Here is a 17,736-nt window from a genome sequence, read left to right as displayed (position 1 = left end):
AAGTTAAAACAGATGCTCTGTTTGGCACAACTCCATTCCAAACGCAAAACAATCCCGTTTCACAATCAAAACACATGTTCTAAACTTGAACCGATCATTTTGAAACAATTCAATTTTGAAACAATTCAATTTTGAGACAATTTCCACACCTCTATTTAAATCACCTCCTAAACCCCTAAAACAGACTGAATTCACACACCCCAAATACAACTACTTTACTGCTGAGTTTAGACAGCTGGAAATCACACATTGCCTGCTATAATTGCATCTTACACTGTAGATGCTGTATTGAACTAGGCACATTCTAGAACCTCAAGTGTCAGACTGGCCCCAACTTGCTCCCTAAGAAAGAATGACCTTTGACTCTATAGGCAGTAGAGGTGTTGAGTGTAGCATGAGCAAGGCAAGCTCTAAAGAAAAACCACACAAAAATCATATATTGAAAGCAATTCCCAATGTTCAAAACTCTTCCCCTTGGGAGAGCAGTCCAATCATGTCTTGTTCCAATGTTTTGGGAACGTGGTGCCTCTGGTGCCACAGCAAATGCCTTTCCCAGGGCCGGTGTCCTTGAGGACAGGAAGATGACTCGGTTTAGTATCTCCGATTCCTGCCATTGTCCATATGCCCCAATATTCCACAAGATTTTTTCACATCTCCAGCGCTTTTTCCCTCCTAAGTGCCTCTGTCCCCTGGTTACTAGCAAGCTTCAAAAAAACAGTGAAGATAGGCAGCTGACAGTGAAGTCTATGATTATTTCAGCAATCCATACCTATGGCAAATAGTTCGACGCCAGCATCTCTCAGATTTTTTGCAGGTGGAATTACATCATCTTGGGATTTCCCATCAGTGATCAATATGCCAATTTTGGGAACTCCAGGTCTTGAACCTGCCTCTGGCTTAAAGTTGTTTTCCAGAATAAAAGTTAAGGCAAGGCCTGCACATAGAGAAGAAGGGAGAGAGAAGGGGAAGGTTGACCAAATATATTTATATTGCTATGGCTGCAAGACTATCTAATCCAGGGGTCTTCGAACTTGGCCCTTTTATGATTTGTGGACTTCAACTCCTAGAATTCCTCAGCCAGGCATGCTGGCTGACAAATTTTGGGAGTTGAAGTCCACAAGTCATAAAAGGGTTAAGTTTGAAAACCCCTGATCTAATCTTTTAGTGGTTATTTTGACAGTTCTCATCATGGTTGGTTGACTGCTTCCTCATGGCTAATAGATAAGAAGCTCCTTTTAATTCTTTTAAGAATAAATATAAAATTATATTCAACAAAGACTGAGAAAATGATACCCAGAGATCTCAGAAGGCATGGCATGTCATGGATGCATGAAGCAGCAGTTTTCCATGGGGAAAAGACTAAAAGTGCTCTAGAAACCTAAATCTTAGAAGGACCCAATATAAGTCTAGAGACAGAAATAGATGATAAAGAGAGTAGCAAACAAGCTTAAGGCACTTCTACCAAAAGTTCTGCATCAGATCAACATCAGCTCTGGGACTCTATAAGGCCAACACCGTTGATTATGTTCAAAAGTTGAGTAAGCTTATTTCTGGGACAGCTGCAGTGAAGCAACAGTAAAGCTACTCTTGTCTTTCAAAGCTGGGTGTGTGAGCAACTTATGAGCATCCTATTATACTATTTGCATGACCTTCTATTTCATTGTATCTCCTGGTCTGGTGCTTCAGGACCTTTAAGAGGAATGGTGGCTTCATGTTGTTGTAGATACCCTTTCCCTAATTGGAACTATTCAAGTATTTAGGGAGATTTAGGGTTGTTGTTTGTTTGTTTTTCAAACAACCAGACAAACATACATGATATAAAGATGCTGATGGAGTGGGAATCCAAATATTTTATTTAAATATTAATTTTGAAGTGAGAGGTGGTAATGTCTATTTCTGCAGGACCCAACCAGTGAGTCCTGGTTCAAGGCAGCCATTTTGGCTCCTGTTCTCAGTGTCCTTAAATTATAGGAAGAGGGGAAAATGCAGAGTGTTTTGGGGAACTGGGGTCTGGGGACAAAGGCAGGACAGAAATATTTCTAATATTCCCAAGCAGACTTTCTCAGTTTTAAAAACAGACTACATGTAAGTGTAAGAACCAGTTTGATGTTGTTGCTAAAGGGGCTGGACTATAAACTAGAGACCATGATTTGTAGTCCAGCAACTCCTTCCTTAGGCATAAAGCCAGCTAGGAGATATTGAGTCAATCCCTCTATCTCAGCCCTAAGAAGCAGGCAAGGACAAACCACTTCCCAAGATGTTGCCAAGAAAATTACAAGGACTTGTCCAGGCAGTCACCAGGAGTCACAATTAACTCAAAGGCAGGGTGGGTGAGCAGTTAAGGGTAGCTAAGGAAGCATGAAGATGCTTGTTTTTACTTGAACACACATTATTATTTTTCTGCAATAAATAACCTGGTTCCTGGAGAGAGGGCATTCAAAGATGGCCTCGACAATCAGAGTAGGGAAACTAATTTTAAAATAGCAAGCAAGACAGAGTGCTTTAATTACAGCTTCCAGGGACTAACTTATTTATCTATTGATCACATTTTTACACCACCCATCTTACCTAAGTGAGTCTTATTTACAACAAGGAACAAAAGCATAAATTAAAAACAGAGTAAAAATAGACAGAAAAACAAAGTGAAAAACTGAGCTATTAAAAAGTTACAGAGGCAGAGGGAACACCCCGATGCCACAAACCACCCCTAGGGTAGCATATCATTCTTTGACCCGGATACCAATTGGCAGTACCAGGTCTTAACATTTTTTCTGAAGGCCATGAAGTTGGGAGGGGGGGGACATCTCACCTCTGAGGGTATGGTGTTCAAAGGATGGGAGCAATGACAGAGAAGCTTCTCTTCCTGAATCCTATCGATTGAAATTCATTAACCAATGGGGTAGCGACAGCAATAGCACTTAAATTTATATACCACCCCATAGTTCTTTCCAGCACTCTCTGGGTAGTTTGCAATGTCAGCATATTGCTCCCAAAAGTCTTGGTCCTCACTTTATTGATCTCGGAAGGATTGAAGGCTGAGTCAACCTTGAGCCCCTTCAGAATCGAACTCCACGCTGTGGGCAGAGTTAGCCTGTAATACTGCATTTTAACCACTACACCACCAGGATCCAGAACATACCTTCCCTACCTGACCAGGTGGGATGGGATGATGTAATTGAGATGAGATGTCCATCAGGAAACCTGGTCCCATGCCATGAAGGGCTTTATAGGTGATAATCAACATCTTGAGTTGAACCGGACACGAACCGGTATCCGATGCAGTTCATGTAGCAGAGGTGCTATATGTGCAACTCTGGAGATGCCCAAGATTGTTCTCACTGTCACATTCTCTACTAGTTGCAGTCCCCAGATACTCTTCAAGGGTAGCCCCATAGTAGAGAACAGCTGGTGTGTGTATGCCCTTGCAGGTTGCCTGTGGTTTTCGGAGGTTGTTATCAGGGTATCAGCAGTTGAGAGAGGGGGTGTCCCAAAAGCCAAAGTGGCACTTATGATTGAGTGATCCAAGCTCCGTTCCTTCATCTATAGGGTGTCAAGTTTCAATCGCTAAGATGCCTGTTAGATTCTATCGCTATTCAACTTGCCATAGAAACAGGGGGAAGGGGTAGAAAGCGTAGGGAGGAAACAGGGTTCTAAGAAGCCGTCCATGGACCCTGAGAGCATATAGGAATGCCAAGGTTAGTTCCCATAACCAACCAAAGGTCTATGACTGGATAATGTGAACACTGGGGGAGTGGGGATTAAGGGAAGCTATTGTTTAACTAGGCAGATTTTCACACGGGAAAACCAGAGCTGGTTTTGCTTCTTCAGTTCTGAGATGTGTATTCAATAAAGATCATCTTTTATGGCCTTCAAAGCCTTGAAGATTACTTTTTTGGAGTTCACTATTTGGACAGTTGACATGGGGTCTAGGACAACTCACTGCAGCCCACTCACTACAAGACAAGAGTTATATTAATATTGAAGAAATGGTGGGAAAGAATAATTAAAGAAACGATGAAAAAGGAGGGACAAAATGAAATGTGAATGACAAAAATTAAAATAATTTTTCAATGATTTTAAATAATTAAACTGAATTGTTGAATTGTTCTGCAGCAAGATGGCCGCTGTGGTGGCAGCAACAAGTTACCCCATTCCATCATCAATGTGCACATACCTAGAGCAGGAATGGATTCTATGATCATGACCACTACTCCCCCTCTTATTTTCTATAGAACAACAACCCTGTGAGGTGGCTTGGGCCGAGAAAGAGAGATACTGGCCCAACGTCACCTAGCTGGCTTTTATGGCTAAGGCAGGACTTGAACTCAAGGTCTCCCACTTTCCAGCCTGATGCCTTAACCAGTAAACCAGGGTGAGCAACAAAGCCCCTTTATGACCTGTGGACTTCAACTCCCAGAATTCCTGAGCCAACATAGCTGGCTCAGGAATTCTGGGAGTTGAAGTCCACAGGTCATAAAGGAGCCACAGTTGCCCAACCCTGCACTAGACCGAACTTACTTCCCACTCCCTACAGCAGCTAGATACTCCTACTTGTTATCTCTGCTTCTTCTGACTTTCTTTTTTAAGAATAGATGTGTTGACTGAAACTGAACTCAAGACTTCAAGTCCTGGACGGAAAGGACCATCAATCAGAGCATCCTGCTCCTGCACATATTATCTGTTCTCTCAGATAAATAATATAACACTGCAATAAATCACCTGGGAGTGCATTTCTCTCACAAAGCATAATTCAAACACATCCATTTGCAATAGAATAGAATAGAATAGAATAGAATAGAATAGAATAGAATAGAATAGAATAGAATAGAATAGAATAGAATAGAATAGAATAGAATAGAATAGAATAGAATAGAATAGAATAGAATAGAATATCTTTATTGTCATTGTGTAATTCACAACAAAATTAAGTGCTGTCTACAGTGCACACTACACACAAGTGAAAACCACAAATAAGAACATACATTATTTACACACATCCTTCACATTCTATTCACCATTGTGCTGCCCCTAATATTGCACTTCAATGTTGCACTATACTGTGATATTTATAAAAACTATTTTTCAGCCTATTTGTCTTTGTTTTTATTATCCGGTACCGTCTGCTGGATGGTAATAGTTCAAATAGAGAAATATCATTCTTTTAATGATATTCCCTAAACTCTGCTAGAGGTTAGCCTTTAAATACTGCACCCTGAAGGCCAGAGGGGAAAAAAGAATCAGAAATATAACAAGGAAGGAAGCAAAATGCATCTGCGTTATTTACAGACTATGAACCAGGTAAATGACAACACTTTTTTTAAAATATCCATTTCAAAGCAGTCATGTACAAATCTGTACCTGTTAAGGTATTTCCACCCTTGTAGGGGAGGTTTCGCACTGCATCTAAGACAGCCTCTTTTGTGTTGTAGGAATTCAGGTGCCATTCTATCCTGGGATCACCACTGTATTGTGCCAGACCTTGGGGAGAAAGTAAAGTATATTTATAATACAAAATACAATGACTTGTGAAAGATGACAGTGACATGGAGAGAGATTGGTGGCATGCACTAATACAACAATGGCTTTGCTACTACAGGCAATCCTCACTTATTTAGTGTGTGGCATATCATACATGGACTACCAATATATATTAGCATTTCACCTAGATTAGTAAAACACAATAAAAGATAAATATTTAAAAGATCTATGTTCAAATGTCAATGTCTATGCCAGGGGTAGGCAACCTTGACTCTTTTATGACTCGTGGATTTCAACTCCCAGAAGTCTACGAGTCATAAAAAAGCCAAGGTTGCCTACCCCTGGTCTATGCCATCTAACCATTGAAGCACAGCATCGTTTATATTATAAAAAAAAATCAGATACTGGACCAGTATATGCCCTCAGCTTACAGCTTCTCACGATGTGATCTACAGTTTGACGTGGGACCCACACAGTCACACTGAGGGGAGGACACTGACAGTCGCCGGGTGAGGTGCAAATCCTACTCAGAGTTGCCCATTGCTGGAGTGGTGATTCAAAGCCTGGCACCTCTTTTGTGTGGTCATTTAGATGTCTTCCTTTGTCTGGGTGTTCAGTGACCCATTTGGCTTTCCATTGGGAATCGATCTTAAAGTTATTGGACAGATGTTGTAGAAGTTCCTGTGGGGGCTTTCTTGCTTAACAAATGGCCACTAACATCTGTTTGAAGTTATGATGCCCCCCTCCCCCCATAAGCTACTTACAACCTGGATCCAGAGTTCTGATGGCAGCACCCACACCCTGTGATCACATGACCACATTTTGGGCATTTGGCAAGTGGCTTGTCTTTAGAGCCAATTGCAGTGTTCTGCAGTCACATGATGTGACTTATGATGTTTCTTGCCGGAAACTGGCCTTTTTGGCATTTTTTTAGGAATGCACTGACTTGCTTAACAAACATGGCATTCCCTTAACAACTGCCGTAAAAAGGCGGTAAAATTGAGTTGGTCACATGGGTATCTTGATTTATGACCATCATAACTTAGGAAGGAAATTCCAGGCTGCATGTATATGTGTTTGTAAGCATCTTCTGGATGCAGTGATCCTCCATTATTTGAAGTTAGACTACTGGCTTGGAACTCTGGGAACAGACATTCAATTCCTTTCAGAACAGTTGTGGTTGAGAAGGCTGACATAAGGAAGATGGAAATTGACAAGCTAGGATCCAGTCCACAAAACCTAATGGGTTACATTCACAAAACATAAAGCAGGTTGGCTAAGGACTAAAAGGTTGCATCCACAAAGCTTGCTAAGCCAGGATGATTCTAACCATTATCATATATTTTGTGCCTTACCACAGTCTGCAGACTCAGTCAGTTTGATTAATTTAGGAACCATTGGTTTGAAGAGAAAAAACAGACCAATTTAATACCCAATGTTAAATGTGATATAATGATTAAGATATCACACTAGAACTTGGTTCAAGTCCATCAACACATCTGGGACGACATGTATATGAAAGAAAATATTTTATTAGGTCCATTAGGGCTTTCCGGAATTCCTTCTTATAGAAACACTCAGATCAATCTTTTCAGAAAGAATTTGCCACTATAGCATTGTGGTTGTTTAAATATTCTCCAAAAATAAGGAATCATAAAGAGTCATAAAGAATGAGGAAACCAAATCAGACTAAACTGGATTGTTCAAAGATTTACCTATTCTTGTTTTTTCAGAATCCACATTGAAGGCAATAACCAGATTTTCCAAGAAAAGACGCACAAGTCTGAAGTTGAATCTGCCAATACTCCAGGACCCATCAATCAAGATAACAATGTCTGCGAAAGCTGGAGTTTTGCATTTAAATTGGTTTTCTGTGTAGAATAAAATAACAAGCAAAATGGTTTACTCAATGAACTTTTTCCAGTGTAGGTTGGGCTTTCCTTTAAATGGGTTATAGAAATAGAGACGTAGCCCAGATACAGAAGATAACAAGCTTAGACTCAAAAGAAAAGAAAATGCACAGTTGTCTTCGACTTACAACAGTTCATTTAGTGACCTTTCAAAGTTACAACGGCAGTAAAAAAGTGACTTATGACTGTTTTTTATGACCTTTGCAGCATCCCCATGATCATGTAATCAAAATTCAGATACTTTGCAACTGGTTCCTACTTAATGACGGTTGCAGTGTCCCGGGATCAATGGGGAAGCCAGATTCACATAACAACCAGGTTACTGACTTATCAACCGCAGTGATTCAGTTAACAACTGTGGCAAGGAAGGTCGTAAAATGGGCAAAACTCACTTAACAAATGTCTCACTTAGCAACAGAAATTTTGGGCTCCATTGTGGTTGTAAGTCTAGGACTACCTGTCCTGTGCTCTTTTATTGATGTTTTCAATTGTTGTGAGTCACTAATGTGAGATAGATGGCTACACAAATCGAATAAATAAAATAAACATAAAACAGAGGACAGTTGCCCATCCAACTTAAGACTCACGGGACACGTCAATATTTGTTTCAGAATTTTATTTCAGAATTTATTTGATCAAACAAGAGCTGGATTAAATCAGCTTCCCCAAGATCTAGGAATGCTTATTATCCTGTACCAAGCAGTCAGGAGTCTTAATGTCATTAGCTCTGGTTACACCACAGAGTAAACAGCCCTGAGCAATTTAGATATTCCCCCAAGCCCCATATATTTTCCTGTTTTAGTCTTCTCTTCCATGCACATTCATTCTTTAAAAGGGATTAAAAGAACCCACACATATTCATTCTGGCTTTAATTAAAGCACAGTTTGTTGATTAATTAATTTATGAACACAGTACTACAGGTTGGGAATTCTGAGATCAGAAACAGCCAGGTTAGAGAAATCTCTTTTAGCAAACTTTGCTAAAATTGAGGGTAGATCTGGTCTTTTGTGGATTTTGCTAAATCTAGTACAATGCTGGAGCGAGCCAATGCCAGAAACGGGGAATCAAAACTATATAAAAGACACCTGTGGCTCAAACACGCAGCATTGAACAACTTACCAAACACACGGACTGATCTAGTAAACTGACTACTTCCTAGGTTGACTGGGATGTATTCCACATTTGGTTTAAATAAATAAACCTGCACATTTAAGCAGCCATCTGATTTAATTTTATGTGATTCCTGTAGCATCCTGACAACTTGCATGCAGAATAAGAACAACCTAATCAAGACCTGCATTGTTTTAATTCTGAAATCATAAGATTCAGATCATATCTGATTGGACAGTGTAGAACAGTTCTAGGTCAGCCTTCCCCAGCCAACCCCCACAATTCCCAAACACTGTGACCTCCCATGCTAGGTGGGAGCCATGGGACTTCAAAACAATGAATCTGGAAGACCCCAGATTAGGAAAGACTTCTGTAAATTCTAAAGCTGACTTGTTTCTTGCACTTTTAACCGTATTTTCTTATCATGTTCCTGCCAATAGAAATCCTGCTAAATGATCTGAAGTCTCTCTTTTTGGTCATAATTAAAAGCAAAGCTTTTCTTAGAACATAAGCCAGGCCTGCATTTTGCAAATGGTGCTTTCTGTATGCTGTTGTTTTGATTAACGATTCCTTTCCCCAGATTTCTGTTAAACGTTGACAGTGAATGTTCTATATCTGTACTATAGCATATTTGGAAAAAGAGGAGTGCTTAGCATTAAGTAGAACAGCTGGAAGAAATGAGGAGACACCAAGCCTTTGAGTTCTTAGAGTCAAGATCCAGTGTGTGTGTACACACGCGCACGCATGCGTGCATGCCTGTCTGTCTGTCTATGCATGAGTGTATGTGTATGTGTGTGTATTTAAGAAAAATGTTCTTTCTGTACAAATGCCTCTCTGTGTTTTTAAAATGCAATAGCTTTGGGGGGCGATCTGTCTTTATAATTATTAAAATCCCGAGTGATGTCTTGCATTGCTTTTGTCCTGACCAGTGGGTGGAGGAGTCAGTTAAAATCAATTTGGCACTTTGCTACCTTACACCATGGTACATCAGTTCCTGGAGGGGGAAAATGAAGACAGGATTTGCAAACCGGTAGAGAAAATTAAGAGAAAGGGGGGAAAGCATGAAGTCACTGGACCTTACCTAATACAAGAGTTGCCCTTTGGGAAAGATGAAACTTCTGGAGTTTTTGATTTCATTACTGGTAGGGGGGGACTATGACCTTTAATTTGCACAACTTAAGTCTAGATTAAAGTGTCTTCAGGGTGGATTTCTTACTATCTGAGGGGGGGAAAACTATTTTTTTCCAGATAACAAGAAATCCACACCAAAGACACATTAATCTGGATGCAAGGTGTGCAAATTAAAGATTACTGAAGCATTCCAGAGCTACTATCACCCACCTACATAGAAAGGCTCTTTATTAAAATAATAATAATAAAGACTGAATTAGGGAAGAGTTATCTTACATCCATCCCAGTTACAGACATTTATGGGGATGGGTCCAAAAGTCAAAATGAAATTAAAAAAAAATTCAACAATGCCCCCTTCCCGTTATTTTTATTTTTATAGGAGTCACAAATGTACTGGCACTGATAATGTTATCTAATTGGGTAATGAAATGTCTGCAAGCAAACAACCAAGCTCAGAAAGCATCAAGGACTCCAGATGGATGGATGGATGGATGGATGATGGACAGATGGTGGTTGTAGTGTGTTTGTGTGAAAATTGCATTGAGGATGGAACAAGTTTAGTGAAATCTTGGATTTTTTCCCACTGGTATTAACCTTGAATGTTCTTATTTTTCTCTTTCCTTAATTTTACCTATCATTCCCCTAAATTCAAGAATAATCTTTGTGACAGAATAGTACATTTCTATTTGACAATCTTTCTTTCTGCTTCCAAGGGAAGAGAAATCCTGCCCAATGCAAGAACTAATTAGTTAGTTTTGTTTTTTTAATCCCATTTATATCCCGCCCTTCTCCGAAGACTCAGGGTGGCTTACAATCTAAGCACAAATCAATGTGCTTAGCAATAGCCTTCATTGCCTGCTTATTAGTTGATCTTATACCCTTCTCTTCCTCTGCCCCAATTCAAATTCCTGGCAGGGGATTGTAAGCGGGTAGTGTCACAACAATGACAGATTATTTTGGCTTTAAGAGTTTCAGAACTGATCGTATCACTGACCTTCCAAGAAAAAGCTAAACTGTACTTCGTGGTGCTTATAAAAGAGACATACTCTATTATACTTTTTACATTAACTTTTTTCACTCATGCTGATCAGGTTTCTTTTTAAGAACAAAGGTGATGAACAATTTATACTTAGTCTCACTCCCTGTAGCCTGACAGTTCAAGGGACTTTGTGATGTGCAGAGAAATTAATTAAGCCTGACAACATTCTTGTGAGACAAGTATTACCATGCACTTAAACACAATAGTGAACTGACCTCAGGGATTTAGCTGTTCATTCTAAGTTGGCGACCAAAATTAAGTACTCAGTTTAGACAAGTGTTTGAAAAGACAGATGCATTTTTTCCCCTTTCCCTTCATTTATGTCATCAAGGAAAAAAATAATTTATGTCTCTATCAGGCTAAATTGTTTTTTTTGTAATTGGGATATTATATTGGAGTTATTTTATGATTATGTAAATATCCTACATTATAAGTGACTGCATTACAACATCCATCTGTTTCTGCCTCAAAATGATTGGAAATTATCATTGCCAGTTGCAAAAATAGGAAATTTGGGTTACCTGGAATTTTAGGAAGCAGATTACCCCCTTTTACTGAAGTGAAGGAGGCTTTCAGACAGAAAAGGGTGACAGAATGAAACTTGTTTGTGCTTGTTCTGCATGTCATAAAAGTTTACTGATGAGAGTCTAATTGCTTTGGAACGGTAGGTTATTAAATGGGGAGGGGGGAAGATCAATTCTAAAATAGCACAGAGAGATTTCTTGTGAGCTATTTAAGTACAAAGCACAGTTCAATATAAACAGATTTTATTCTGGCATTCCATCATCCTTGACAAGTCTAGCTTGTTCCTCTAACAGTGACATCATTCCCATCCTCAGATTGCAGGTGCCTGCTTGCACGAGATTCATGGATAAAGAATTCAGGAAGCATTTCCTCGAGTACACTTATGTGCATGTCCAAGTATGAAGGGCAATCACAATCCTAACCCAACTATCTCCAACTTGGTGCCCTTCACTTTCCACAAGGTTTGACGATGCTAGCTGGAAATTCTGTAAGTCCAGGTTTTATATGAGAAGAGCAGGCAGAGACTGAAGGTGGAGTCAAGAGAGGATTCAGCCTAGAATTGTTATGTGTCCAAAAACACTCCAGGTCCAGCCCCACTTGAATTCCATTAACTTTTATTTAGTGCCAATTTAGAGTTGATTTTTACCTAGTTGACTAGATTCTTGTGTGTAGGCTTCGAAAATAAATTTTCTGAACTGGAATTTTCTGTTTCTTTGCACCTGACAGATTCAACCCATCTGTAAAGCATCAAGATGGGAATGTCATAACATCATCAGATTCCTATAATCTTTGTAAACAGGATCCTATTACCAAAGAAGGGAAAACAAGCTTTCAGGAAAGCTTAATTTAGTTTTGCATGGCTCAGCAGAGGGAAGCCCCTAAGACACCTTGGCTAATCTCGAAAGCTAGGTAGAAGCAGCCCTGATTTGTACTTAGACAATAGAGACATGTGGGGAATTTCAGAGGTGTTTGTTAAACTAGAAAGTGAGAAGAAGAAGGTTGCAGTAGCAAGTGAGAGCCAAGAAAACTTTATGGATGCACTCAGCAGAGGCTAAGTCTGATTTCAGCATTAGTTTCCTTTACCTTTCAGTTGCTGAAGTCATATGTTTTATAGACTAAAGAGAATTGATGTGTGATTAAAAGTATTCCAGCTAAGATATGCAATGTTCTGCTTCTGGGCAAGAAAAATGCAAAGTACAAGTATAGAAGGGTTGGCAATAGTACTTGTGAAAGGGATTTGGGTGTATATATAAAATAGAGATGGAAGGGTCCTTGGAGGTCTTCTAGTCCAACCCCCCTGCTTAAGCAGGATTGTCCTCACTGTCAGGAAGTTTCTCCTTAAATCCAGGTTGCTTCTCTCCTTGATCAGTTTCCAACCATTGTTTTTCATCCTTCCCTCTGGTGCTCTGGTGAACAACCTGGCCCCCTCTGCCTTGTGGCAGCCCCTCAGATACTGGAACACTGCTATCATGTTTCTGCTATTTCTTCTTTTCTTTAGACTGGCCACACCCAAGTCCTGCAGCCATTCTTCACATGTTTTAGCCTCCAGGCCTTTGATCATCTTAGTTGCCCTTCTCTGAATTTTTTCTAAACTCCCAACATCTTTTTTGTGATACGGTGACCAAAATTGGCTGCAGTATTCCAGGTGTGGTCTTACTAGGGCTTTGTAAAGTGGTACTACAACCCAGCATTGTAATGTAACTGTTTAAAAGGCAAATGCTGCCTTGAGATGAATTAAGAAGAACACAGAATCCAGACCATAGGAAATCATTGTTCCACTGTGTTCTGCCCAGGTTTAAACAAAGTCAGAGGCCTATTAAGAGGGTGAACTGTCTAAATGCAGCTAAATAAAGAACAATTAAAGTGCCTTAGGTTTAGTCTTCAGAGGAGATGGTTGATAGCAATTTTCAAATACTTGGACAGAAAAGAGAATGGAATTCTTCTCCATTGTCCCAAAAGGCAGGATCAGAACCACTGGGGGAAAAGTACAAGGATGAATGTTTGGGATGAGCATCAGGAAGAGCTGACTGGCTCTATGAGCTGACAGCCAGCAGAATAATCTGCCACATGAAACAGGGAGCTGTCTTCCTTGCTACAGGTTTTCAAACAGAGATTGGATGGTCCAGTGTTAGAGATGGTCCAGGATAGTGTTTCTCAACCTTAGCAACTTATGATCTGTGGATTTCAACTTCCAGAATTCCACAGACAGCAGAAGTTGTTGAGGTTGAAAAACTTTTGATTTAGGGCAGCGTTTCCCAACCTTGTCAACTTTAAGATATCCGGACATCAACTTCCAGAATTTCGCAGCTGGCATTATCTTAAAGTTGTTAAGGTTGGGGAACACTGACCTAGGGGATCCTGCAGTAAGGAATAGAAACAGAAAAGAACAGAACAGAAGAATAACTTTATTGTCACTTTAAATGTACACTAATCAGCATACATTAAAATGAGATTTCGTTGCATACAGCTCTCAAAGGGTAACCACCTCCAATATACACTGCATAAACATAACAAAAGAAAAATAAATTATGCATACACCCACATACACACACATATGTGGCCCAGAAAAACAACACCATATAGTTTGGATGTATACATGTACATGGTATGAAAAATGAATCTTATTAGTTTACCAGACGGATGGCATAGTTCCCTAAGCTGTTACAGAATCTGGTAGTCCTACTAGAAATAGATTTTAGATTATCCATTATCTATAATTTTGTCATTTTAAATTTGTAGACCATCACATGTACGGGCCAAAAAATTCTAAGGACAATTTCTTCAAATTTTCTCCCGAGGAATGAGAAATTCTTCAACAATTTCTTCAAGAGCAGGAGGCACACACACACCCTTACCTTATTCTTGAAAAAGTGGCATGGAGAAATTTACTCATAAATTCTCTAGTTGAGCTTTAATGGAAAATAGGAAGCTGCAAGGGGGATCCAAGTAACTGGGCAGACCACTGAATAATGAGAGACAGCAGGTTTGCACAGCTTTAGTAATCCTATAACTAAATTAGGACAAAAACACCCAAGATGTTGTTATGAAATCCCCATGTCTGAAAGGCTTTCTAAAGCAAATTCACTTTCATGAAATGGTATAGGAACAGAAAGACAAAGCCAAGATAATCCCAACAAAGAAGCGATTAAAGACAAAAACTTCACAATTAAGTTACCCCTACACCTCTTTTAATAAATTGTCACCTTCTGGTTTTGGAAGGGGTATCAATTCTGTATCCTCTGTTGGCATAGGAGGCTTCAATTTGCCCACCTCTTTCGGTTTTGGTTTGCCCGAAGTGTCCTTCTTTTTCTCTAGATCTTTAACTGCAAAACAAGAAGTCCAATTAGTTAAAAAAACAACAACAGGATAATGACTCTTCATCTTTAAAAATCCAATTGGCTTCCCAAGATGGCAATGCTTCTGCAGCTAGTCCCCAACTTTTGTTTCCAACCATGTGACTGTCTGTCTGTCTCTCTATGTATATTAACATAATTGTTGGCTTTCAGAACATCAAAGCCCAGCTATAACATAAAACATATAGTTAACTATTATGATTAATAAATCAAATAATAAAAACATTAGGTTACTAGAAAAATTTAAAAAAAGAGATATTCCCCAGAAAATTATTTGGAAAATGGCTTTTCCAATGCTGAAACCTATTTTTAAACTTTATATGCTGTCTGTTCCATTTATAATTCTTGGAAAGTTACATGTATTTTTTTTTAAAAAAAGGCTTTACTAGCCCATTCACTTATTTAAAGTCTGATGTCATGACTTTTCATTTATTTTAAGAAATCCTTGAGGCGACTTCAAATAGAGTTCATATTTTAATACACAGCAATTGCCATGTTCTAAATGGAACTTCATGTTTAGATTTTTTTATCCTTCCTTTATTATTTTTATAAATAATTCAAGGTGATAAACATATGTAATACTCCTTCCTCCTCCTATTTTTTTTTCCCCCAACAACCCTATGAAATGGGTTGGGCTACACCAAATTGGCTCTTCCGTCTATGGTGGAAGAAGTGGTGATAAAAGTAGAAATAGTTAAGATACTGGTCAGAAACCAGGTGATTGTAAGTTCTAGTCCTCCTTAGGAATGGAAGTCAGCTGGATGACTGTTCACTCAGTCCAACCCTCCTCACAAGATTGTTGTTGAGGGAAACATAGGAAGTGGGAGCAATTACCGTGTTCCACCCAAAACAAGACTGGATCTTATATTAATTTTTACTCCAATAGGGCTTATTTTCCGGTTAGGGTTTATATTTGGGGATTGTTGTTGTTGTTGTTAGTTGCAAAGTCACGTCCAACCCATCGCGACCCCATGGACAACGTTCCTCCAGGCCTTTCTCTCCTCTACCATCTTCTGGAGTCCATTTGAGCTCACGCCTACTGCTTCAGTGACTCAATCCAGCCACCTCATTCTCTGTTGTCCCCTTCTTCTCTTGCCCTCAATCTTTCCCAGCATTAGGCTCTTCTCCAGTGAGTCCTTCCTTCTCATTAGGTGGCCAAAGTATTTGAGTTTCAGCTTCAGGATCTGGCCTTCTAAAGAGCAGTCAGGGTTGATCTCCTCTAGGACTGACCAGTTTGATCGCCTTGCAGTCCAAGGGACTCGCAGGAGTCTTCTCCAGCACCATAGTTCAAAGGCCTCGATTCTTTGGCGCTCAGCCTTTCTTATGGTCCAACTTTCACAGCCATACATTGCAACTGGGAAGACCATAGCCTTGACTATACGCACTTTTGTTGGCAGGGTGATGTGTATGCTTTTTAGTGTGCTGTCTAGATTTGCCATAGCTTTCCTCCCCAGGAGCAAGTGTCTTTTAATTTCTTGGCTCCAGTCCCCATCTGTGGTAATCTTGGAGCCCAGAAAAATAAAATCTGTCACTACCTCCACTTCTTCCCCATCTTTTTGCCAGGAATTGAGAGGGCCGGATGCCATGATCTTGGTTTTCTTAATGTTGGTACTAAATGCTGACAATCTTAACTGGGGCTTATTTTGGGGATGGAGCTTATATTACGAGCATCCTAAAAAATCATGCTAGAGTTTATTTTCCAGTTGGGTCTTATTTTCAGGGAAACACAGTATGTACATTGCCTTGAGTAGTAAAATCTAAAAATGGAATGTCTAATAAACAAACAATCTTCCATATATTCATTTCATGGTAATAGACAGCATATCAGCCCAATGTCTATACACTCCAGTTCAGGGGTCACCAACCTTTCTGGGTTGGCGGCCGGTGAGAAAGGGAGGGGCAGACACCTTTACGCGGGCATGCGCACAAATGTAGCTGCACGTGCATAAGCGTGAACTAGGCCACAAGCAAGCGCACTCTGTAAATGGAGCTGCTAGCGCCAGCGTGAGGGTCACACTGAGGCTAGCACCAGCACAAGAAGGGTTGAGCGCCTGTGCACACGCACATGCATTGCCCAGCCACTTACGCAGCCCAATGGCCAAGAAGCCACGACCCAGTAGTGGGCTAAGGCCCATAGGTTGGAGAACCTCTGCTCTAGTTGTTTTAAAATTAGCTTCTAAAATCCTTTGTGTAACACCAATCAAAACCAGATCACCCTCCTATGAACACCCTGGAAATGCCCAGCTTCCTCATATAAAGGGACCATATAATTTATTGTTCATACAGAATCTCTTGTAGGAAACAATCTGGGTGGGTCAAGCTCTCGGACTCATGCTGAAGCCCATCCTCAGGGACCTTCTCTCTAGCAGAATGTGTTGGAGAGAAGTTTCCTGGGGATGGGCTCCAGCACAAGCCCTAAAGCTTGGAAGACTAAACCTCTGGTCCCAGTGACTGATCCTGGGACACATGTATTTGCCATCACTCGTGAGAATCTCTTGTGTTGAAAGAGCTTGAACCAACTGGGGCTGACGGCTCAGGGAAAACTGAAGGTCAAGACGTGCAAACTGACGATCACAGGGAAGAAGATGGACATTGCCCGAAGCCTTACAAGGAAGTCCTAGCAAGCCATGGGTTACATGAGGAACACGTTGTATGCATGGAGAGAGATTAGAAAAGGATGACGACTATCTGTAAGATTACCAACCTTAACATTGCTCCACAAGTAAATTATTATTAAGAATAATAATGAAAAATCCAGGGGGGAAAAATGTTAAAATGGGTGGGATGGTAGGAGGAGAGGGATAAAGTGGAACTTGCCCCAGGCCAACTGGGAGATATGGTCCCCCTACCCGTATAGCCCAGTCTTGTGAAGCAGACAGACAGAAAGTGAGGACATACTTCGGAACTGGCCTTGCGCTGCTTTGCTCTCCTGATCTTGAGCAAAGGCCACTATCTGAACGATGTAGCTCTGATCGGGGATAAGACCTTGAATAATTGCCTTGTTTGCATTGTTCTGAAGCATCAACTCATTTGTCTTCCCTCCTGCAAAAGAGAAACACAATCAGCCCTACGCTTTCCATTTAATTATAATAGTATGAAGTAGAGTGTATTTGTTTATATACATGGGCAAGATAAAGCAATGAAGTTGCCAAATTCTAATTGTTCCCTCATATAGTCCAGTTCTGCAGC

General features: G+C 40.2%; 1 protein-coding gene across 1 annotated transcript in view; it reads right to left on the bottom strand.

Moving 5' to 3' along the window:
- Nucleotides 1-17,736, bottom strand: part of COL14A1 (collagen type XIV alpha 1 chain) — a 132,785-nt gene that overhangs the window by 102,020 nt on the left and 13,029 nt on the right. Inside the window, exons 4-8 of the mRNA XM_081324276.1 lie at nucleotides 17,446-17,589; nucleotides 14,398-14,517; nucleotides 7,194-7,349; nucleotides 5,359-5,478; nucleotides 770-934 (exon numbers count right to left, since the gene is read on the bottom strand). Coding sequence (XP_081180402.1) covers nucleotides 770-934; nucleotides 5,359-5,478; nucleotides 7,194-7,349; nucleotides 14,398-14,517; nucleotides 17,446-17,589 — 705 coding nt within the window. The remainder of the gene's footprint in view (nucleotides 1-769; nucleotides 935-5,358; nucleotides 5,479-7,193; nucleotides 7,350-14,397; nucleotides 14,518-17,445; nucleotides 17,590-17,736) is intronic.

The sequence above is a fragment of the Vipera berus genome (assembly GCF_964194415.1).
Source record: "Vipera berus genome assembly, chromosome: 3".
Lineage (NCBI taxonomy): Eukaryota > Metazoa > Chordata > Lepidosauria > Squamata > Viperidae > Vipera > Vipera berus.
The sequence above is the reverse complement of the archived record's forward strand: the minus strand, read 5'-3'. Positions and strand labels throughout refer to the sequence as shown.